Here is a 24,586-nt window from a genome sequence, read left to right as displayed (position 1 = left end):
GTACATTAAAATGAACTACACAGATGCATGAGTAATGTAGTACTTATAAATCTCCCTAAGTGGTGCTTAAGTTTGATAATAGTGTAGAAGAAAATGAGTTTCTTACATTTAACTAGGCTCCTGTTGGTATCATGATTAGAAACTCTGTGCACAAGAGCAAAAGAAACTTGGTAGTTCATATTTCCTTGCTTATGTGTTTATCTTTTTCTGCAGCACTTCTGTACTCTTGGCTAAACAGAAATTTTAACAATCTTAAAATGGTACAGAGACATGGTGTCTTCTCACTAAATTGAGGTCCCCTTGGATTTCTGAAGGAAAATTCTTTAGATCTATCTCTACCATTTAAGTAAGCAAAGGTTATCCCTATATTTGTATAAAAAGAAAAAGAAATGTACTGAACAACTCCGGTTATTCATTAATTCAATTCATTTTTATTAAAAACTAACTACATGTTGGTAGTCTTTGCTGTACTGTGGATCAATTAATGAACAAAATAAAATCAGTGTCCTTATAGAACTTACATTCTAGTTGGGAGAGTTACTCAGTAAACAGTAAACCATATTTAATTAGTGTATATGTAGATACACATGCACACCCATATGCACATAAGTCCAACATAAAAATATACATATATCCATTCTCTCTGACTTGCAATGCAAACTACAGATGAATAAATCCACTATAAATTTAAAATACAGCAAATTCAAAATGCACCAAGCATTCTAAAATGCCGCATGTCATAGCTTAAGACACAGTACACTACTTCTAAACTATAGATTGTTTAGTTTCATGGTTGAATGTATGACCAGGAACTTTGACTCAAGAGAGTAGTACATGGCATATGAGTTGAAGGAAAAGCATTCTGTATAGACTTCCTCTTATTCTATGCCAATGGATAAATTATTCTTTTATTGTAAAATGGGATAAATTTAAAGTGGAGATAAAATGTAAAAATTAAATGAAATAATGAATATATTTGGCAATGGGGGTACTCAGTGTGTGACAGCCTTCTTTTAGAGAACCTAACGTGTCTAATCTCCCAAGAGCACCCCTCACATATAGAGTGGGGTTCCTTGAGCTCCTTCATAATCTTCCCTGGCTACCTCTGTAATTACAACAAGGGTATTCAACATAAGATAGACTAATCAGTTTGGAGAAGAACTTAAAATTTGAACTCAAAGACAATTAGCTTTAGATGCTCTGCCTATAAGGTTACATTGACTCAAATGCCACTCGGAATCCCTTTAGAAATAGATACAGGAATACAGTCTTCTAAGAAAGCACAAATGAAGCATTAAGACAGTCAAAAGATGTAATGAAAAAAAGTCTGAGTAGAGGCTGCAAAAGGAATGTAGGATGCTGCCTTGGACCTTCACTGTTCCCAGTCCTGGTTTCAAGAACTGCCTAAGCTAGCTGAATGTCCTGTCATATACTTCTGTAAAATAACCCTGTTTTCTTAAGATAAATCCCTTCTGCTTAAAGAGTTTCTGTCCTCTATAAGCAGAAAAGATCTCTAGAGAAAAAAAGAATTCTAGCTATTTGAAATTGAATAGGACTCGATACTACAAATAAAACATGTACTTACTGTAAATGATGGAGTGAAAGTAAAAAATAATGAACAGGGTGAAGTAACAGGCTATCATTCTGTTAACACAGAGCTAGTCTTGACCAAAGTATAAAAAGCCTTCTTTTTTAGTAAATATTTTCATTGTAAATATACTGTAGAGAGGGGTTACAGTTACATGGGTAATGAGTACACTTCCTATTGAGCATTGTTACCCCCTCCTTTGTTTTTCCCCTACCATCCCTTCCCTCCCCACCTACCCAACTCCTCCCTCCCCCTCCAAAGTCGAAAAGTTTGTTTTCAACATAGTGTTTTGTACTACTCATTGTTACAATGGGTCAACCTGAATCTTTATTTCAGCTTTTTCTTATATCACTTCCCCTCCCTAAATTAGATGCAGGGCACCAGATCAAATATAGTTAAAAAAACAGGGATTATACCACAGGGGAAGAACATACAAGAGAAACAAAAAAAATCACATAGTATACTGTAAGTACATAGTATACTGTAAGTACATTAAAAAACAACAACAAAGAAAAAACCTCTTGTGTCCCTATCTCGGGGTTCATTTCGCTTAACATCATCTTATATGGTCATATGTACATACCTTTTGACCTTTTCTGCTTGTCCTAGACATACACTAATTATTGCAAATAAGGGAAACCATGGGACCTATGTTTCTTTGGGCCTGGCTTACTTCACTTAATACAATTTTTTCTAAGTCTTTCCATTTCCTAATAAATGGGGCAATGTCATTCTTTCTGATGGAGGCATAGAATTCCATATTCTTGATCACATGTTCTTGATCCATTCATCTACTGAGGGGCATCTGGATTGGTTCCATATTTTAGTTATGGTAAATAATGCTGCGATAAACATAGTTGTGCTATTAGCTTTAGTGTGGCCTTGTTTGTAATCATCTGGGTAAATGCCCAAAAGTGGGATTGCTGGGTCATAGGGGAGCTCTATGTGGAGCCTTTGGAGGAACTTCCATACTGCTTTCCAGAGTGGCTGAATAAGTTTACACTCCCACCACAATGCAGTAAGGTTCTCTTCTGGCCACATCCCCTCCAGCATGTGTTAGAGTTCTTGATTATAGCCATTCTAACTGGGGTGAGGTGGACTCTCAATGTTGTTTTGATTTGCATTTCTTTTATGGCTAGAGAAGTTGAGCGTTTCTTTATGTGTCTATTGACCATTCTTATTTCCTCTTCAGAAAAATATCTCTAAGTCTTTAGCCCCCTATTTAATCAGGCAGTTGTTTCTTTGAGGATTTGTTGTTGGGAAATTTAATTTTGTGAGTTCTAAGTATGTTTTAGATATGAGATCCTTGTTCATTCTATGGCTAGTAAAGATCTTTTCCCAATCCATGGGCTTTCTATTGATCTTTCTAGCTATGTCCTTTGCCATGCTGAAGCTCTGCAGTTTCATAGAATCCCATTTGTCCAACCTTTCTTTGATTTGTTGTGTTTCTGGGTCTCTAATAAGAAAGGTTCAGCCTGTGCCAAGGAACCCTAGAGGTTCTCCTATTCCTTCCTGTAATGTTATCAGGGTGCCTGATTCGACTTCAACGTCTTTGATCCATTTGGAGTAGATTCTGGTGCAGGGTGATATATATAGATCTAGCTTTAGTTTTCTACAGGTGTTTAACCAATTTTGCCAGCACCATTTACTGAGGAGGCTATCTGTCTTCTATTCTATTTTTTTTTGCGGGGGTTCTGAACTTTTTTGTGGGGCCTGAACTCTGGGCCTGGGCGCTGTCCCTCAGCTCTTCAGCTCAAGGCTAGCACTCTACCACTTGACCCACAGTGCCACTTCCGGCTTTTTTTTCTTTTTGCTTATGTGGCGCTGAGGAATCGAACTCAGGGCCTCACGTATGCAAGGCAAGCTCTCTACCACTGAGCCACCTTCCCAGCGCCCCCCCCCTTCTATTTTTTTAGCTCCCTTATTGAAGATTAGATGGCTATAGGTCTGTGGGTTCATTTCTGCATTTTCAATTCTATTCCATTGGTCCTTGGGTCTATTTTTGATTATTGTTTTGATTACTATGGCTTTGTAGTAGAGTTTGAAATTTGGTATTGATATTCCTCCAGCATTGTTCTTTCTGTTAAGAATCATTTTTGCCATTTGGGGGTCTTTTATTGTTCCGTATGAATTTTTGGGTGGTTCTTCTATTTCATTGAAGAATGAGGTTGGGCTATTGATAGGCATTGCACTGAATTTGTAGATAGCCTTTGCAGTATTACTGTTTTCACAATGTTAATCCTCCCAATTCAGGAGCATGGGAGGTTTTTCTACTTCCTTAGTTTTGCTTTCATATCCTTTTAAAAAGCCCCCTTGTTGCCTTCTCTTCCTTTTTGCTAATGTTAGAGGACTTTCAGTTGGCTCATTAGGTATTTCTGAGTTCTAAATAATGTTGTATGTATGCTATGCTACAACTTTTCTACCAATAACTATAAGTCAAAGTTTACTTGTCTTCTGCCCCTTTACCAAAAACCTTTCTTTCTTTTCTTTCTTTCCTTCCTTTTTTTCTTTCTTTTTCTCTCTCTCTTCTCTTTCTCTCTTTCTCTCTTTCTCTCTTCCTCTTTCTTTTTCTATAGGTCATGGGGCTTGAACTCTGGGCCTGTGTGCTTGAACTCTTCAGCTCAAGGCTAGAACTCTACCACTTGAGCCATAGTGTCACATCTGGTTTTCTGGTGGCTAATTGGAGATAAGAGTCTCACGGACTTTCCTGCCTGGGCTGACTTTGAACTGCAATCCTCAGATCTCAGCCTTCTGAGTAGCTAGGATTACAGGCGTGAGCCTCCAGTGCCTGGTAAATCTCTTGCTTTGCAAGGAAGTAACTAGACACCATGGTACATTAGCTCAAGCCAACATGTTAACTTATTATAGTAAAAATGAAGATTTCTCTTTCATTCATATATATCTATACACATATGTATTTACTCATGTAAATATATTCATATTTATTCACACACATACACACACACACACACACACACACACACACACACACACACACACACACACACACACACACACACACACACACACACACACACACACACACACACACACACACACACACACACACACACACACACACCTCCAGGGGAAATTCTTTAATTAAAGTGAGTCAAATCAGTAGTGAGATGTTTTCACACTGAATAAGGTAGTAAGATAAATAATTTGTAGAACGTTCTTGTACTAGCAAAAGTAGTTAGAGAAGTCTATATATTTTTGGTATATTTCAAATTATTCAACAATTCTCTCTGTATTGCAGTAAAATTGGTTTAGAAGTTAAAAATAAAAACACAGCTTAATCTATTCAAAATTATACCCAAACATCAGAATGAGAAAGTCAGTCACAAATGCTTAGTCAATCTACTGAAATGATCACATCTCTATGCTGATTCTGTTTTAATTAACAGATAACAGAAGGGAGGCATCTAAGCAATCGTGTATAAAAAAAACTTAAAAACTGAGGCTCTAGTTAAACAGAACTGCAGTACCAAAGCACATTGCATTAATTGTTCACTGAGAATAGCACCTTCTTGGTACAGCTGCTTTAAATGACATATGACAGGCTTTAGCATTCTCTTTTGTTCATGTTTGTCCTTACAAGTCCAGTAAGACACGTCATTTCACCCAGTGGCAGATAGCCTCTGCCCAAGTCTCCTAATTATGAGACACTGCCTTCATAATGGAGACACTGCTTCTAACAGTCATTTCAAAGTGTCTCTAGGACAGACGCAGAGTGCCCAAATTCATTTTCCTTTACTACGATGTTGGTTGTGCAAGATACTATCTTCTAACTAATAAATTCCCTAATGTGTAAGATAAGCTTATGATATCCACTCTTCTAGTTTTGAAAATTTGTTCATTCACCTTGAAGTGGCACTGTACCAAAATGGAATTGGCAGTTAATAATGTACGTAAAAATAACTGTACTCATAAAGCTTGCATTCTCTTGATTTTTACATCTATTGATTCCACTGTTTGCTGCTCAGTAAACCCCAATGAATGTCAGCTATCAGGATTATAGTTGAACTGGCATAATCTCAAATCCTAACTCCAAAATGCTTCAAAAGCTGCAATTTCTGAATGGCAGCATGATGTTACAAGCTGAAAATTTCAACCTGATCTTGTGTGATAATTGCTGTCAAAGCATGTGTAAGCCAAGAACATGGGGTTTACAACTAGAGCAAGACAAAAAAAAGGTGTTTTCCTGGTCTCACTGCTTCCCAATTTTTTAAAGCATACAATACAATGTCATAAAAAAAAACAAACATAAAAGGGAAACTACATTTGACATTTACCTTAAAAATGTGCATGCATAAGCATGATCAGAAATCATGGGGTGAGGCAATTTCCTTCCAGAACACTTATGTGAAATGTAGTATTGTTCTTTTCTGGGCTAAGATTAAGCTTTCTTAAATTAGTTTTTCCAACGAAATTGAAAAAGTTAGTTTTAAACTTACTACACATTTTCATGAGATCATACATTTTGAAGGGTTTTGTGAACTTTGTTCAAGCTACTTACCCAGTTAAAAGCCATGTTTCTACTTTCTTAAAATATGAAAATATGCTCACCCATCTTAACTTAATTACATGGTATACATGGCTGTTGGTAGAAAAAACTTCCTTAAATCATATCCCTTCAGATTTCTCAGCCTGGTAATATCAAACTCTGAAGTTCCCTGATTAGGTGATTTCTCATAGGAAACATTGCCAGCTTTGTTTTCATTATTATTTTTGCTTTCAACTTTTCTTCAGCTAGATTATTCTCCTTCCATTCAACAACACAGCAATCAATCAAGTCTTAGTCAACTGGGCAGTGTTCTCTGCACAGCTTTTCTTGGTTAGTCCCACCATAATCCCCATGCGAACATGAGGGGGGTGTGTGTGTGTGTGTGTGTGTGTGTGTGTGTGTGTGTGTGTGTGTGTGTGTGTGTGTGTGTGTGTGTGTGTGTGTGTGTGTGTGTGTGTGTGTGTGTGTGTGTGTGTGTGTGTGTGTGTGTGTGTGTGTGTGTGTGTGTGTGTGTGTGTGTGTGTGTGTGTGTGTGTGTGTGTGTGTGTGTGTGTGTGTGTGTGTGTGTGTGTGTGTGTGTGTGTGTGTGTGTGTGTGTGTGTGTGTGTGTGTGTGTGTGTGTGTGTGTGTGTGTGTGTGTGTGTGTGTGTGTGTGTGTGTGTGTGTACTGGCAATTGAACTAAGGGCCTGCACACTTTTTGCTCAAAGCTGGTGCTCTACCACTTGATCCTCAGCTTTGTTACTGGTTTCAGCTGAGTAATTGGAGGTAATTGTTTCAAAGACTTTCCTGCCTGTATTGGTTTCCAACCTCGATTCTCAGATTTCAGCCTCCTGAATAATTAGGATTAAGGTGTGAGCCATCAGAGCACAGATCACATTTTTGATACTACTCCCTAAGATTTTGTACATATTATCACAACATTATCTCTTTATATAATTGTTAATAATATTTTGTTACAGCCACCTGCAAGGAGGAACCACATCCCCAAACAAGTTTGACCAATACATAGGGAGTATCCCTTATCTGAAATGTTTGGAACTATAGGTGTTTTTGAATTTCCGAATTTGGGGGATTATGAAATTTTGCATACACACAAGGAGATACCATGTGTAATGCACTTATGAGTCATTCACACAATAGATACATTTAAAAATAATTTTGTACATAAAACAGTTTCGTAGTGTGGGAGGTATTTTATTGCTGCTCAAAAAACTTCAGACTTGGGAGCATTTGGGATTTCAGATTAAGAAAGTTCAATTTCTTATACTGGAAATACCATTGTTTTCAATGGTTATGCACAACTCACTGAAAAATGTGATTGGACAAATATATATTTATTATTCTATAAGAAAAACATCACTGAGTTAGAACATTAAGTGAAAATAATATAAAAAATATGGCACTTCTTTAAGACAAAACTTTTTTGGCTATCAACAGTGACACAGAACAGAATAAAACTAAGAAATGTTCCCTATACTCTCTGTAGGTTATTTTTAAAAACATGGCAGAAAGAGGGTACTCCCTTTAATTTTATTATCTTATGTTTTTTGTTCTGGTGGTACTGAGGTTTGAACTTGGGACTATGTTGCTTACTAGGCAGGTGCTCTACCATTTCAGCCAGATCCCTAGCTCTTTTGTTTTAGCTATTTTTCGAGATAGGGCCTCATTTTTGTTTGTAGCTTCCTCCCACTGTCCACATCTTCCATAAAGTTGGGATTCAATTTGTGACAATATGTAAAGCTTAATTTATGAGATATGTGCCAACTTTTTAATGAGGCTAGCCTTGAACTTCAATCTTCCTGATCTTCATCTCCCAAGTATTTGAGATAACAGGTGGAAGCCATTTTACCCCAGTCAGTTTATCCCTTTAAAATACCAACAAAACATTAAATGAAGACAGCAGTACAAAAGCAAATTTTAGAAACCCAAATTAATTTAATCTTACAAGACTCATCACCAATAGAATCTTAAATGCTTATCATTTAAGTCTAGTTTAATTTGAACCTCAATCCATTTAACCTCAAAATAATCAAATATAGTATTCTTTGTGGAGTAATACCTAACAATGTAGTAAGAAAGCAATGTAAGTGAATGCACACATGCTGCAGCTTCTCAGTGTACATTCAGTAATCTTATAAAATACTAGCAGGTGGGAAAACATTGCACTGGCCTATAGAATAATTGTAAAGGAAATTCAGCTGATTACAATTAAACACAAATGCAAGATGTCAGAAATTCTCAAGTTAGAAACAGAAATTATTACCATCAGAAACAGTATCAACACAACTTTTCTGGAAATTAAATGGAAATTATAAGAACATTTTCTAAAAGCATGTCATCTCAATGTAATTATTTCTTTCTACTTTATAGTTGTCATACTTTTTTTTTTACATTGCTCTGCATTTCTCACAGTAATAAAAAAATAAAGAAAATGTATCCATCAAAAGTTCAAAGGCTATGTCTAGGGAGAGACAATCAGGAATACCTTAAGGCATTAAGTTCCAGTGACTTCTACTCAGTGAGCAGGATAAAATTTAAAAGTTAATATAAAATTTAAAGCATGTTATGAATTTTCCCTCAGATTTGTTGGACATAAAGCACACACATGCAATTATTTTAATAAGTAATATTTGGAATGTTAGAAATAGTGTATGTTGACTACTCCTTTACAAGAAAAACTAAAAGGTTATCTTGGTGTTTTCATTATTTAAATCAATTTTTAAATATCTCACTCTTTTCCAAAGAGAAAAAAAAAACCCTTTTTCACTATAGTAAATACTATGTGTTTTTACTTTTATATTTTTGACAATGTGTCTTAAATGTTTTTTTTTTAACTATAAGTTAAATCCCATTGTAGGGACTACTGTTTTCAGAGATATGCACAAAATTTGCTGCTATAAAAAATTTAACACAAGCAGGGTGTCAGTGGCTCATGCCTGTAATCCTAGCTACTCAGGAGGCTGAGATCTGAGGATCAGGGTTCAAAGCCAGCCCAGGCTGGAAAGTCTGTGAGACTCATCTCCAATAAACCACTAGAAAACCGGAAATGGTGCTGTGGCTCAAGCGGTAGAGTGCTCGCCTTGAGCTGAAGAGCACAGGGACAGCGCCCAAGCTCAGAGTTTAAGTCCAATGACGGACCAAAAAAAAAAAAAAATTAACACAAGAATAATTTTTCTCAATACAATGTCATGTATCAGTCATGCACTAAAATGACAAGACAGAAATGAATTTATCCAAAAGAGCATTTATGTAAGTTTACCGAAGAACAAAAGATCAATGCCTAGAGATATCGTAAGAAGTATCTAGTTTTCATGACTAACAAGGGAAAGAAGATAGAATTCAATGGAACTAACAGAAAAATCTATCGTTACTATTATTACTATACTGTGGCCACTAAGAAAAAAATCACGTCAAATATTTAAAACTTAGATGTGTATTTAAGATTAATGACAAAAAGAAAAAGATGATAAATTTGGGACCTGTGCACGAGGGCTTGTGAGACATGACTAATCAATTACTAACTCTGTAGCTGATCTGAATTCTTCCCAACATATACCACAGGGAGCCACAAGCAATCACTGAATGTTGGCACTGATGCTGAAACTTATTCATCAAACGTGCTCTCAGTGACACAGTCCAAGATGTTCAATGGGAAACCTCTCCAGCAACAAATGTTACAGTACTATGTATAATCTGCCAGAATTGTAGTCCAACAAAGGCTGACTTTGAAACACTTGTGAATGCATGAAAAGTTATAGAAGCTAAAGTTGGGACACATTACAGCAGATACTATGATGGGCATAGAGAGATAAATTCAGTAAATTTAATAAATTGCTGTCATCAGCAATCTAGATTTTTTAAAATTCTAATTAAAAAGAAAAATCCCCTGTGGGGAAGATAATCACCCTATACAACAGGAAACTGAGACAATGGTCCCTTTAATGAAGTGCACCAGAAACTTCAATTAATAAAATAAGGTTAATAATATGTATTTATTATCTAAAGCCATAGTTGGCCTAATCATTCAAAAAAAAAGATACAAAATGATTAAGTACAGTAGAGAATTGAGTGCAGTGTGTGATACATAATATATTTGGCATCTCAGCAAACAAAAAACATTCCTAATGAAAAGCAAAACCCTTTATGTTAACATATTTTTAGCAACACTTGTTTCCTACCAATGAAATTAATGATAACATAATTCTTGTCCAAACTCAAATATTCCATAGGTGTTCAAGAAAAACTCTTGTAATGAGATTGAATGTATATTCATTAGAAGTAAAATGGACATACAATGGCCTGACTTAGCTTTATTTTAATATCCATAAAAATAGCATTGCCACTGAAATATATTTTTAAAGTGTGTACACTATGAACTACACTAGAAAAATAGATCATAATCTTGATCTACCAGAGTAAGACTGAATGACATGCAAATGTTTTGAAGAAATCAGGTCAAAAGTGTCCACTGGGGTCAAATAAATGTACAAGAAAGATGAAGGTAACTATGGTGAGTGTGTTTTACTATAATTGCACATTAGACAACCTTACCATATCAAGTCAACAACCTCAGCACAACCAGACCACAAAATAAGACACGTCAGGGGAAAAAAAAAACGTACTTAATAATGAAACTAGTTTGAATAAAATCTACAACAATCTGGTAGTGAAGCTTCCTCAGTATTATGAAGCAGAACACAATGTGCCCATTCTCTGCTTCATTTTCTTACACACACCTAGCCTATCTAGGTGTGACATAAATTCTACAACAGATCTTAACCTGATTTAAATTAATTTTAAAAAAGCAACAAAAAACTCTTTCAGCTATAAGCAACAAAAACCACAATTTACACTTAGAATCAGCATGTGAAACTTTGAAACTATTGTCTAACTCCATGTTTTCTTCAAATAAGTGTTTCTGTGAACTGTAAAATCAACCAGCCAAATATAAAAAGAAAATATATATGTTATGGAAGAAATTTACTGTAGAATGGGAGCAAATGCATCATTTCCTAGCACCTTATTGATAAACATGAAAAATATATGAGAAAATGTTCTCCTTACCTGTGTATACAGTTTTTACTCTCGAGATACAACATTCCAGCAGCAGCATCTAAGGAAAACTTCACTAACTGTTTGACTTTTATTTCCTCCTTCTTCTTTCTCAGAAAGGAGAGAAAATCACCTCCTAAAGGAATTGAATAATGAACAATAAGAGAACACCATGATAGAAGTCACATTCATAGCCTCCTAAGGCTGTCTGACAGAACAAAAACCACATGTGTGGCCATGTTTTTGACCCCTTTGTTTATAGGTGAGGAAGAAAAGAAAACCTGAAAAGAACACACTGTTCTTGTCAGCAGGCTAACACCATACTGTTTTCTAGATACAGGTTAAGTTCTGTAAGTGCTTCACATTGTATGTTATCCAGACATCATAATTCTCCAAAGCCACACTGTGGCTAAGGTGTGCTTTACTAAAATTCTATTTTATTTTCTAATACCAAACAAATGGCTGTAATCACTACTAGTTTCAATGATTGATTATAAATGAAAACTATTCACACCACTCTCTACCTCTGAGTTATCACCTGCAGACAAAGATAGTTCCAATTTGCATACAATATAGACACTGCCCAGACTGAATTTTTGTGTGCCAAATAAGATTCCAGTGGTGGCTTGGATAAACAAGATATTATGGGCCCAGACATCTATAAGAGTATCCAAATAGTTTTTCGAAATTTACTGTTAGCCACATTTTATAAAATTAAACGAGGACGGCACAAATGGGACTCAGAACTCCATCTTTCCCTGAACAAAGTCGATTACTGAGCTTTATTTTGAGCTTGAACCCCCCTCCCCTGCATCTTGGTCTGCCAGTTGGCTGTAAAGAGGAAAGCCACACACCTCCACTGTAAAGACAGTTATGCCTTTCTGAGGAAGTGCCCAAACTACTGCTGCCTGAGGGCCCGCAGGCAGAGGTGCCTCAGGAGCAAATCGCACAACTGTGTAACCTGCATTTCCATTCATCATCCCAGAACTCCACAATAAAACTCAAACAAGTTCCCAAAGGGAGGAAATGGGTTCTCTAAGCAAATGAGAATGGAGGCTTCTGCTGAATTCTATACCAGCTTGTTTAACTTTGGTGATAAAAGAGGAATGAACATTAAAAAATAAAAAGATTAACAAGCTATCCATCAAAATCAAGAGACACAGAACTACTGTACAAGCCCCATTGCTTAACAATCTTGAAGTACTAGTGTTAAAAGGATTGACTCAATAATTTAAAGGTCTTTGAGTCAATAACTTAAGTTCTAGTTAGACCTTAACCTTGTTCCTTAACCTTTATTCATAACCCAGCATCCAGCCCAATGCAACATATTACGGTGTGTTTTATTTTACCAGACTATGGAAAATATAAGTCACAGCAAATCAAAATGGAAAAAAAGGGAACCAATATAAATGGGAAAAATCTGGATGAATAGTTTACACATTCTTAAATTCATCTTTTAGCCACATTGGAAAATAAAGCCTTTAGTTTCATGTTTCAATTTTTAAAAGAAAAAAAAGTTGAAGGAAGGGAAGTTTTAATACTATATTTTCTTAACCTAACATATCACAAATATGTTAACATTTACCAATATAATAGTTTATATAGTTTACATTTAATATTAAGTCTCCAAAATATATTTCATGCTTATGTATTTATAAACTGAAGATAGGGACTGAACACATGGCTCAAGTGGCAGAGCACTAGCCATCAACAAGCAAACCAAGTGAGAGACCAATGCCCTGAGCTCAAGCCCTGGTACTGGCACAAAAAAAATAGAAAAATAAAAAATGATATACAAAATAAAGCTAGCTACCACACAATTCTACTATTGAACTTCTAGTTCATATCCAAAATAACCTGTCAGCATATAGTTGAGAAACCTCCTCACCGTGTTTATATGTGACAGCCCAACTATAAAATTAGTCAAGCTGTTGATCAACTTGAAGAATAAAGAAAATGTGGTGTACATATGTACACAATGAAGTACTATTCAACCACAAAAAAGAATTAAATATCCTTCTGCAGAAAAATGAATGACAGGTTAGAGACACGGCTACCAGGAGGTACCAAAATCTCCTGTTAAAGGAACACTACAGTGGCTCCCACCTATGACTTAGGTATTTAAGAGGAAAATAATAGGAAGGTCTCAGTTCCAGCCCAGCTACATCAATGTTTGAGATTCCCATCTTAATAAAAAGCGTAGGGTTTGGTGGTTCATGCCCATCATTCCAGAAACAATGGGTAGCATAAATGTAAGGACTGTGGTCCATGCTGGTCCAGGTAAGACCTAATCTCCAAAATAACTAGAGCAAAGTAACAGACTAAAATGTAAACAACAAAAAATAGGCTTGAGGCATGATTCAAGTGCTAGTGTCTTTTTGTATGAAACTCTGAATTCAAACCTCAGTTCTCCTCACCACACAAATCTGTTAAAATGAACTTGAAATCATTAGTTATTATCTGAACCAGTATTCACACATTCTTGTTTTATCTAGATATATGTTTGGTCTACTTTAGAAAAATATACCCTTCTAGTTTTGAAATCATACAACACTGTTCAGTTTATGAAGTTCAAATGAAAAGCTCTTTTGTGCTGTTTAGTTGAAAAGGAGCCTATGGTACAATCTCATGCTCGGTGAGATCCTGTTATCATCCCTTTACCAAGGTACTTCATATTCTGCACTTTTCCTCTTCTCGCCCTTTTAAACATTGCTTCTTTATATAATCCTTTTTGCCTGCCCCACCTGCTACTGCAGAATATAAACCCTAGTGAGTGCAGTATATCTTCATCCAATATGGACTAAGCTAATAAATTACACACATTGTTCAACAATTATTCAATATCAGCTTAGTGCTAGTCCATAACCTTAACAAAGATAATACACAGTACTAAAAATCAGACAAAAATGATATTCAGTAATACTAAGAAGTTAGAGCTTAAGTAGCAACTTCCAAAGATTCACAGAGGAATTTCTCTTATTCTTTTGTTTTAGCAGTATTCATTGAACTCTGGCTCTTGCACTGGTTAAGCAGGTACTCTATAACTTGAGTGAACACCCAGCCCTTTTTCCTCTTCTCATTTTTCAAATAGCATCTCATCCCTCCAGGTATTTACCCTCTGGCCTGACCTATAAATCCTTCCAATATCAGTCTCCAGAGTAGCTGGTACTATAGGCATGAGTCACCATACCAAGCTTCAAAAAGGATGTATAATTGTCTTATAGTTAAATCAACAATATTTCTGCCCTAGTAAAAGAAAAAAAATCTTGCTTAAAATAATTACATATATTAAATAAAATTTAAATTTGTTTCCAATGTATAGCTACTCCACCTTCAGACAAAGTAATCTGAAGAAGCAGAGCCAACAAATCCCTGTAACTGGCCAGCTTACAAAGGACTAGACAGAAGGCAGGCCTTCAGCAAAAATTTCATAATTATGATTCAGTTAGGAAAGCCTGTGCCTCATGCAAGTACAAACATGTGGAACCTCAAAGCAAGTAAAACTCTCCAAGTGGCAGAAGTGTGGTTAGCTATTGATTCAGAAATAATCTTTTAGGTCTATTACTGAATCATAACCATTAAAGAAGTACAGGCTGATAGTTTTCACCATTCAATGCAAGGTTAGTATAAGTACACAAGACCTACAAAAGCACTTGGTAGATTACGGGGAAGACAGCTACTAGTTAGCTGTCTATCTGTATAATCTTAGATACCCAGTGAATGATGTTATGAATATTCAAACATTCTTTGCAGAGAGAAGATTCCCTATACCTGGAGAGGGTAGAGTTGTGCTTTCAACTTTTTTTTTGGTAATTTTGATGAAGTGCCAAGTTAAACCCCCTAGTACTGTATACAGTACTCATAAATGCACTGCATTCCATCCGTATAAATGTGTGCACATGTGTAGCATAAGTTAATTACTTGAGCACAACATGATGATTTTGAGCTCAATGTTGGTGAAAGATGATAACATAACTTTTTTATCATCTTTTCTGTACAAGGGTTGTTTCTGTATAGGTATTACCTATGAAACCAAATAGGATGAGGATTTCCTAGAATTCTATAGCAATGATGAATTACAAAGACAATATTCAATTGTCTTAATAATCAACGTTGCTTTAGTAGTCAACTTTTGGAATACTACTGAGATTGTCATGGTGAAAAGAACATGAATAGTGAAGTCAGAATAATCAATATGATCTTTGTTAATTTCTTTAGTCTCTAACCTTTGCAAAGCAGAGGATTAATACCATTTATGCATCAAGATGGTTTTAAAATTAAAATTGTATCTACAGCACTAAGTGCCTACCATGTAGCATATACTACTCTTTACTGTTTAAGACTGCTGTCTTGTTGGGGGGTTTTTGTCCAAAGAGCTGTGACAGGTGCTGGTTGTTCGCTGTCTATCACTGCCTTCCCCTCAGCACAGTTTCTTTAGAGCATGGCTTCTCAAGAGTAAGAACGGTCCTCCATTGTGTTAACCCAATAAATGAATTCCATTCCCTATCCAGGCAACTGGTTCAGGGATAGGTACAAGGCTTAGTTTACATGATGAGATAAGGTGTAAGAAGATGCTTAAAGAGAGGAAGAAACTCTGTTGGGAGAACAGAAATCTCAAGGCAGCACATGATACTAAAATGCTTGGTAGTCTTACAATGAAAGTATCTGAAAAGTATCCTAAGAGCTGAGATTGGTGGTGCACAGCTGTAATCCCAGAATTAGGGAAGCTGAGGTAGGAGGATCGAGAGTTCAAGGCCAGCCTGAACTACGTACATTAGCTACATTGATGACATATTGGAGCCACTGAATCACATATTAATTGAAACATGACTACTTCCTTCTAGATTTTTAAATTAAGCGAACTAAGAAAATCTCCAGAATTTTTTATATATCTTCTGTTCTAGTAACTGAATGATATCTAATAGGTACACTACTACCTATATTAGAAGTTATTTTGAGTATTAAAATATTACAGTAAATGTTTGATATTATTGAATAGTCCTCAACAAAGAGCTTGTACCAACTTCAAGAGATAAAAGGCTGCGTCTTTCAACAGCTCCTTCCCAAATACTTCCAGTCATGCTAGGAAAATGTGATCTCACATGTTCTTTCATATTAATGGGTCTTTGAGGAATTGATAATATTTAAATTTGGACAGCTTATTAGGTAAACAAGAATATTAATCTGACAATTTTTAATTGGAGAAAAGGAGTGGTTACCACCATATTATTCATGAATTATTGTCAATGAATCATAGAGACCTTAATTTATCTTCAAACAACTTCAGTTTATTAAATTAAGGGACAGATACTACCCCCCAGTGTTATGTAAATGTATAATTCATCATTCATGTTTTCAAGATATTAATCTGTTCCCTAAGAAGTATGTTAAATTTAGTTGTGTTCAATTATACATTTAAAAATAAACTAGTATTCAAAGCCAATATTAATATATTGTTGCTTTTTGTTGCAGAGCTGGCTACAAAAGAGACCTTGAATCTCAGAAAAGTTGATTGACCAATCAATTCACACATTTATAAATAACAACCACAAAAACTAAGAGCCTAAGCCTCCTGCCACTTCCCTCTCCACAAACCACTGTTTACTACCAGAGGTAGTAGGTAGTAAATTGATGGCAAAACTGACTTCTTTCTCTCAAGGATGTCCTTGGCATAAAAGCATAAATACAGGAAAGAATAGGAAAATCAGGTAAATAAGATACTGGCTTTCAACCCTCCAGAACACCCTTCAAATATTTTGGTGCTACCATGGCATTTTTTGAAATAAAAATAATCAGTGGAATATTCACTTGATATGTATCTGCAGCTATAGAAATCCTGAGGAAAAGAAAAGAAGGCATCTATTGTAGTCATCCTTAGATTGTTCAAAAGATACAGAATGAAAAAGCACACAAAAGTATATTTAAAATTAATAAGGCCAAAACTGTAAGTGCAAATAATATTTTCAAAAAGTTTACATTAAATGTTTACAGATATTAAGATCCATAATAGACAACATTAATGGCCATTTTATAAGGATTGTCAGATGTTAATATTTAAATAATTAGAAACACATAAGTATATCTTCACATTTATGCAAATTTTTGTTCATAGCCAGATTTTACGTGACTGAAACACACGCAACCATTATAATACTGATTCACATACTGTAAAGTATATTACATTAAAACATACTTGAAAAGGACATATTACAGCAAAGTCTGAATGAACACCAAGTCTCCATTTCACCTTTTAATTTGTGGTTAAAAAAAAACAAGAGGCAAATTTATTCTTTGAAGTGCACAGTTCAACACTGATCATTGTATACAAATTCCCATATCTTTGATATTTCTTTCATGCCGGAAATTCTTTGCGCATTAAAAAACTGTCCCTTGCCCCCTTCCTAACTCTGGTAACTCCCACTGTCCTATTACTGTGAGTCTGACTGCTTCAGATATATCTTATAAGCAGGGCATGCACTGTTTGTCTTCGTGTGACTGGTTTATTTCATTTAGCATAATGTCCACAGGCTTAGATGTGTTATGGTATAGGACATTATTTTCTTCTTTTATAAGGATGAATAATATTCCCCTGTACACATAGAATACATTTTCTTTATCCATTTAGTCTATCCATGGGCATTTTGCTTGTTTACAAATTCATGTATATTATAAATAATATTAAATATACTTAATTTATGGATTTATTTGAAAAAATAACTCAAATCCTATTTTAAATTCTTTTCATTTTATAACTAGAGATAGGATGGCTGGATCACAGATAGTTTGGCTTTTAAGTTATGAGAATGTTCCACAGTAACTTTGTTTTTACAATCCCCCCAACAGTACAAAAGAGATTTACTTCTCCACATTCTCAACAGCGCTTCTATTTTGTAGAAGTCATCCTAACAGGTATGAATATATCATTATCATTTTATTTGAATTTCTCTGATTAGGTGAGCATAATACTCATTTGTTATATATTGTCTTTAAAAAATGATTAGTCTAGCCTTTTGCCCAGTTTTAAAACTGGATGTCTCCAAATAGTCTTGGCACAAGTACTTTCATATCATCAAGTTCTATTTAAAAAAACTCCTAATGTTCTCTGTATTACTTAAGATTAATTTTAACAGAATTTTACTATATAAATTTGGAGACCATAAATTTTTCTTATTCCGACTTTGTTGGTAATTGTAGGAGCTTGAACAATTTGCTCAATTCCTCTGTATTTTATTCATTACATAAAGAAACCTCTAAGAGCCATTCTAGACCTAGTGAAAAATGGGGATGAGGAGGGAATTAAGTCACTATCACTGGGCTCCCAGTTTAAATATGCTCTACTTTGAGCATTTAGCATCAAATCTTATTTTACCGTGCATGTCTTCAATTGTCTTTTGTTTACATCAGGACTATAAAGTCTATCTCTGCATATATATGATCTTTAATAAACTTGGAGCTCCTCTACAAGTCTCCAGAGTAATTCTCATTATCATTCTAATAACTTATGCTATCATTTTATTAATTCCAGCATATTTTGTTAATCAACATATTATTATATTGAATATAAAATATCCCTCTCTAAGTTCACATGTTGAGTATTGGTCCCAGTTGGTATATTTTGAGAGGTTCCAGTATGTAGGAGATACGGTAGATATAGTAAAGCTGGAGGACAGAGATCACCAGGGATACGTCCTTGGGAGCTTCATCTTGCCCCAGATCCCAATCTTTTTCAGCTTCCTAAATAGTGATGATGTGATCATCTCCTCTTCCTCTAAATCTTTCCATCACCACAATACTCCTCTGCCCACGTGGATGGGGCCATGCTGAGTTAACACTCAGAAATCATGAGCAAAATAAAGCTTTCTTCCCTTGTTGCTGTCAGGGTCTTGGTCACAGTAATGATACACATACTTTACCTTATATATTCAGTTTATAATCTCCTTCCTACTCCTTTCCTGTCTCTATCATAACCATTTATTTAGTAAGCACTTTCTTTTTAGATCTCAATAAACAACATGGTATAAATTGGCTTTATCCAGTTTATTCACTCCCATTATACAGACTTCTCAACTCACCAAAAATTAACTTTTACCAATTCACTTAACTCTGAAAAGCAAAGCCTTATTTAGCCCATCACTACTTATATGTTTTTACCAACAGGAAATACTTCATTGTTTCATATAAACTTCTATTAATTTTTCATCCAGGTGACCCTTTCATATTCACTCAAACAGAATATTTCATTCTACATCATTTATTTGTGTGTTTGTCTGTAGGACAGTACTGTATACTGAAGGGTGTGTATTATATTACTTCTAATGGAACTCAGGGCAAAGCCTGTCCCTTTGGCTTTTCACTCAACGCTGGTATTCTTCCACTTGAGCCAGAGTTCCACTCCTGGCTTTGAACCAAGATCCTCAGATCTCTTCCAAGTAGCTAAGATCACAGGTATGAGCCACCAGCACCTTTCCCCATTCCAAGCTTTTATGAGTTCCCAGAAAGCCTAGATCTAGTAAGATACTAAGGACAACATCATGTGCAAGTTAACAAAAAAATATTTTCATTAGAATATTAGGCTAAAAGCCAAGGAGAGAGTATCAGAAGAACTTACATACCAGATTTTTATCAAATTAATCGCTTTTCTTGGGTTTTGATTATGTTATACCCTAAACACAAGTTTAAGTAGTAAGTAGACAGAAAAATGCTATATATAAATAGGACTTTTTCACATTATTTGCCATGAAGAAAAAATTGTTTATAAACAGAGGTAGTTATCTTAAGTGTCTATCTAACTGTACACACAGAGCATTATTATAACAGGACCCACAAAAAATGTGAATATGCTGGCAACAGGAAATGATTCTTTTCCACTGACTCATATGTTTCCAGACATTGGTCCAAGAACATGTTAGCAATAAGTAGGGATGGGGTCAGGATTAGGAGACTGCTCCATGCACGCCAATAGCTCCTAGTATCCGACAGCCACACTGCAGGGCAGTTTATGCAGGAAAGGTATAATCTAGAACTCTGCAGAATAGGAGATGACAGCTTTTCCCCTGGATTTCATTAAGGTGACTAAAATCTTTCCTAGGCATCATTTCTTATTTGGCTGTAATGGCCCCAGGCAAGCATTTTGCTTAAGGGTTCGGGTATCTATACTGGTGTGTCTTCCTTGTACAGTGAGAGCAGCATTTATTACTTCTAACTGTGCCTTCAGAGGTAGATTTTTTTTTGTTAATGCTAGGAAAAAAATAAATAAAACTAAAATTATTACTGATATTCTTAAAAATTCATTCCTTCTGCGCCATAAGACAGTCAGACTAAGGTGAAATAAATATTTTCACACTGTAGAGACACCAGCCTGGAGTTGCCAAGTGTTAAATTGCCAGTGTCTTTTCAGTATCTTCTTCCACAGAGGAAGGTATTTTTTTTTTTTTTTTTTTTACCTATGGGAAAGCTTTCCTTTGTATTTATGAAACATTTATTTTTATAAGGAAAAAAATCCATTTATCAAAGAGTGACAGTTTTATTCAACTAACTAACCTGTAACTTTATTTTTTTAATTAAAAATAATTTTTTTGTTGGTTGTGGGGTTTGAACTTTGGACCTGGGTGCTGACCATGAGCTCTTCAAGCTCAAGGTGAGCAATCTACCACTTGAGCCACAGCACCACTTCTGGTTTTCTGGTGGTTAATTGGATGTAAGAGTCTCATGGACTTTCCTGCCTGGGCTGGCTTTGAACTGTGATCCTCAGATCTCAGCCTCCTGAGTAGCTATAACCTGTAACTTTAAACTCAGAAGATGGTAAGGTTATGATCCACTAAAATATTTGGATATGCTGGTAAAAGGAAATGATTCTCCTTAACTGATTCACAAATTGCTCGAAATAGCTCCAAGAGCATTTGGAATACAGCAGTGCTAAAAAACAGGTCTATAGCCACAGTGTAACAGTAAGTCTTAATTCCTGCCCATGTAATTGTAACCCCTCTGTACAGTATGTTCACAAAAAATAAAATAAAGGCTGGGAAGGTGGCTCAGTGGTAGAGCGCTTGCCTTGCATGCCTGAGGCCCTGGGTTCGATTCCCCAGCACCACATAAGAAAAAAGCCGGAAGTGGAGCTATGGCTCAAGTGGTAGAGTGCTAGCCTTGAGCTGAAGAGCTGAGGGACAGCGCCCAGGCCCAGAGTTCAGGCCCCACAACCGGACCCAAAAGAAAAAAAAACAAACAAAAAAAATAAAATAAAATAAAATGAAAAAAAATAGTAAGTCTTAAAACTTAGTCATCAAGGGGGAACCTATGCAATAGCAATATTCACAAGACAATATGCTGAAAATGATCTGTACAACTTGGGGGGAGAGAAAGAGGGAGAAAATTGAGGGAAGGGGTAACAAATTAGACTAGAAATGTAATCACTGTCTTACTTATGTAACTGTAACCCTTTGTACATCACCTTGACAATAAGATTTAAAAAATTTTTAAAAATATTAGAGACATAGACAAAAAAAAAAAACAGTCATCAAAAAACCGTAACAGGGAAGTGTATTGTTAATCACAGTTACTAGATAAACTGTTTTGCCAGAATCCCTACCTGGTGTCCAAAGTTGAAATAAAATAAGTTTGTATTCACTTTTTCTTGTCCTATTTGTCTTCATATAAAATTAGGGCCAATTTTATCCTAATTCTTAGCATATTTATCCACTTGAATAATGTAATTAGGGAACAGTGGGCACTTCTAAAAATAAATTTGTGTAAATTCTTCTTGTCTATTTTTTCCAGTGCTCATGTTCTGAGATGAAAAATAACAGTTTTTATGAAATCTATCTTGTCTTATTACTTGAGTAGCCAACACCTATTAAAATCAACTCTATGATAGTATTCAGGTATGAGAAAATAATATAGACTGCTGATATAAATCTGTTGGCAACTTTTCTCTGGATGTAAACAATCAGAGGGCAGTTGATTCCTAGAAAGTGATTCTTTGTGTATTTTCTACCCCAACATGGAGCTGTCTCTATCACATAAGTGACTTGGTAAATACATATAAACTTTGTAAATGCATATAAAATTTTCTACAACATGTATCTATTCTAAAGCACTTCAACAAGTGTTCAACACTTTTTGTAGGCCCAGCCTTAGACTTCTTTTTCTCATTGCTTAGATGATATGCAGTACACAGATTCCCAAAAAGAGGCATATCCTTCTTTCTTGAAGGAAGCTCAAGAGAAATGGACATTTTTACAGGCTGGCTTTATTTTCCAAATCTATCAAGTTTGACAGAGAAGAATAGACTAGAATATGTACTCAGTTTAACCTTTAAAAAATTGCCTTCAAATGGGAATACCTAAGCAATGCAACATTAGTCACAGATTCTAATGCTTTCCCTAAGTATAAGGAGTTGGAAAAAAATTCTTGTTGGTAATAATTATTTTTCAATTCAATATTTGTTTTAATCTTACTATCTTGATGGTTTATATATTCCATGCAATGTACTTGAGCACTTAATTGCTAAGATAGAGGGTAGTGGGGATGCCACTACTGCATGTATCTTTAATTTTGCTTTTTTAATATTCTTATTCTTTAGGTGTTCTTTACGTAGTGCTGTTGGACCACTGTGAAGGTCTGTTGAGCACTTCTTGAGCCCAACCTTAGACTTTTACTACAATTTGGCAGTACTGGTGCTGGATACTATTAGAAATTATTTTTTATCTGCAGGCTTATACAAAATAATACTTTATTCCCATAATTTCTTCCTCTATAAAATAGAAATTACAGAAATACTTGATTTCTATACACAGTGGAACAAGTGTACTTGAAAAATTTCTGTGTACATTTTAATATTTGAGGTTGTAATATATGTAAATATTATATTATTATTCTAGTCCAAAGTAATATTGCATCTTACCTCAAAAATATTAGACATTTAATAAATATTTATTGATTTGACATTTGTAGTGTTTGGATTACAAGAATTATCTTTTAGCTTTCAAATCTTTCAGTGTTTACTTCTTAATAAACTGTCTTCAGAAAGAAGCAAAAATTTTCCCTCCTCACTTTAAGAATTATATTTTACAACAGCAGAATATATATTTTATCTTTTTGTCGGTCATGGGGTTTGAACTCTAGGCCTGGGCGCTGTCCCTCAGCTCTTCAGGCTCAAGCACGCACTCTACAAATTGAGCCACAGCACTACTTCCGGTTTTCTGAGTGGTTTATTGGAGCTAAGAGTCTCATGGACATTCCTGCCCTGGCTGGTTTTGTTGAGTAGCTAGGATTACAGGCATGAGCCACAGGTGCCCAGCCAATACATTCCATTTTTAAGAAATCTTTTATTATACAAATTTCCCCTGATAACAAGCCTTCACAATGTTTGTTCCTGGAATTAACTGGCATATTTATATTTAAATTTAAACCTTAAAAATGCATTTAGTATAGTTACATTAACTATTGATTGTTTTAGTAAATTTTGGAAAGTTATTTAATTTATTTACACATATAGACTTCTTTTTTTTAACCTTTCATCAACCTATTTTCTTAAATTTTATTTTATGGTAAAGATGTTGTCTAGAGGGGTTACAGTTACATGAGTAAGGCAATGAGTGCATTACTTGTGGATCATTGTTACCCCTTCTCTTGTTATTGTCCCATTATCCCTTCCCTCCCCAACCTTTCACACTCCTCCCCACCCCACTCCACCCCACCTGAAGTTGTAAAGTTCATTTCCAATATCATGTCCTATAGGTATCATTGTTGCAAGGGGTCATCCTGTGTCCTTGTTTCAGTGTTTTGTTATTCCTCTTCCCCTCCCCAGATAAAGTAACTTCGTAAAATTTGAAAAAAAGTTAGGAAAAAACATGGCAATAATATCAGTTGTATTGTAAGTCATTCCCTGTGTTATTACTCCAGTGTTTATTTGGCTGTTAATGGCTACAGGGGAAGGAAAGTATATTAACTATAGATATATATATATATTAAGTATATTAATAGAAAGATAATGAGCCATGCATGGTGAGGCTTACCTATAATACCAGCACTCAGGGGGTTGAGGTAGGAGGACTATGAGCTACATAGCAAGAACACATCAAAACAGAAAACAAATAAAATTAACTAATTCAACTGACAGAAGGGGGAAGAATGTAACTAATGAATGGGTTTCCAGGTGGTCTGAAATGACAGGAAGTGCAGGGTATGACTATGCCATGTGCCCTTCTTCCAGGCTTAGTAGGAGTTTAAAATGGCCCTGAAGTGGCAATAAGCCTTAACATACTGACTCTTTTTAAATGAATGGCAAATAGAATGAACTTGAAAAAGTTAAGTTTGATTATGCACATTCAGCAAAGTAATGTCCATTAATAGCTGTTAGAGGTCACTTAAGATTATTTTGAATGAAGCATTTCCCTATTGTAACTTAGATTCAGATAATTTTTTGAAAGTATTTTTGGCT

The 24,586-nt window shown here is 35.3% G+C and overlaps 1 protein-coding gene across 7 annotated transcripts in view; it reads right to left on the bottom strand.

Annotated features, from left to right (window-relative positions):
• The window catches only part of Fer (FER tyrosine kinase), a 371,379-nt gene that overhangs the window by 97,579 nt on the left and 249,214 nt on the right, over positions 1-24,586 (bottom strand). For all 7 annotated transcript variants that reach the window (XM_070036017.1, XM_070036018.1, XM_070036020.1 and 4 more), the window contains one exon: positions 11,161-11,284. In XM_070036017.1, the coding sequence (XP_069892118.1) occupies positions 11,161-11,284 (124 nt within the window). The remainder of the gene's footprint in view (positions 1-11,160; positions 11,285-24,586) is intronic.

This window comes from Dipodomys merriami, unplaced genomic scaffold (genome assembly GCF_024711535.1).
Source record: "Dipodomys merriami isolate MVZ:Mamm:240054 unplaced genomic scaffold, mDipMer1.0.p SCAF_27, whole genome shotgun sequence".
Classification (NCBI taxonomy): Eukaryota; Metazoa; Chordata; class Mammalia; order Rodentia; family Heteromyidae; genus Dipodomys; species Dipodomys merriami.
Note: the sequence above shows the minus strand (reverse complement) of the source record. Positions and strands in the feature narration are given on the sequence as shown.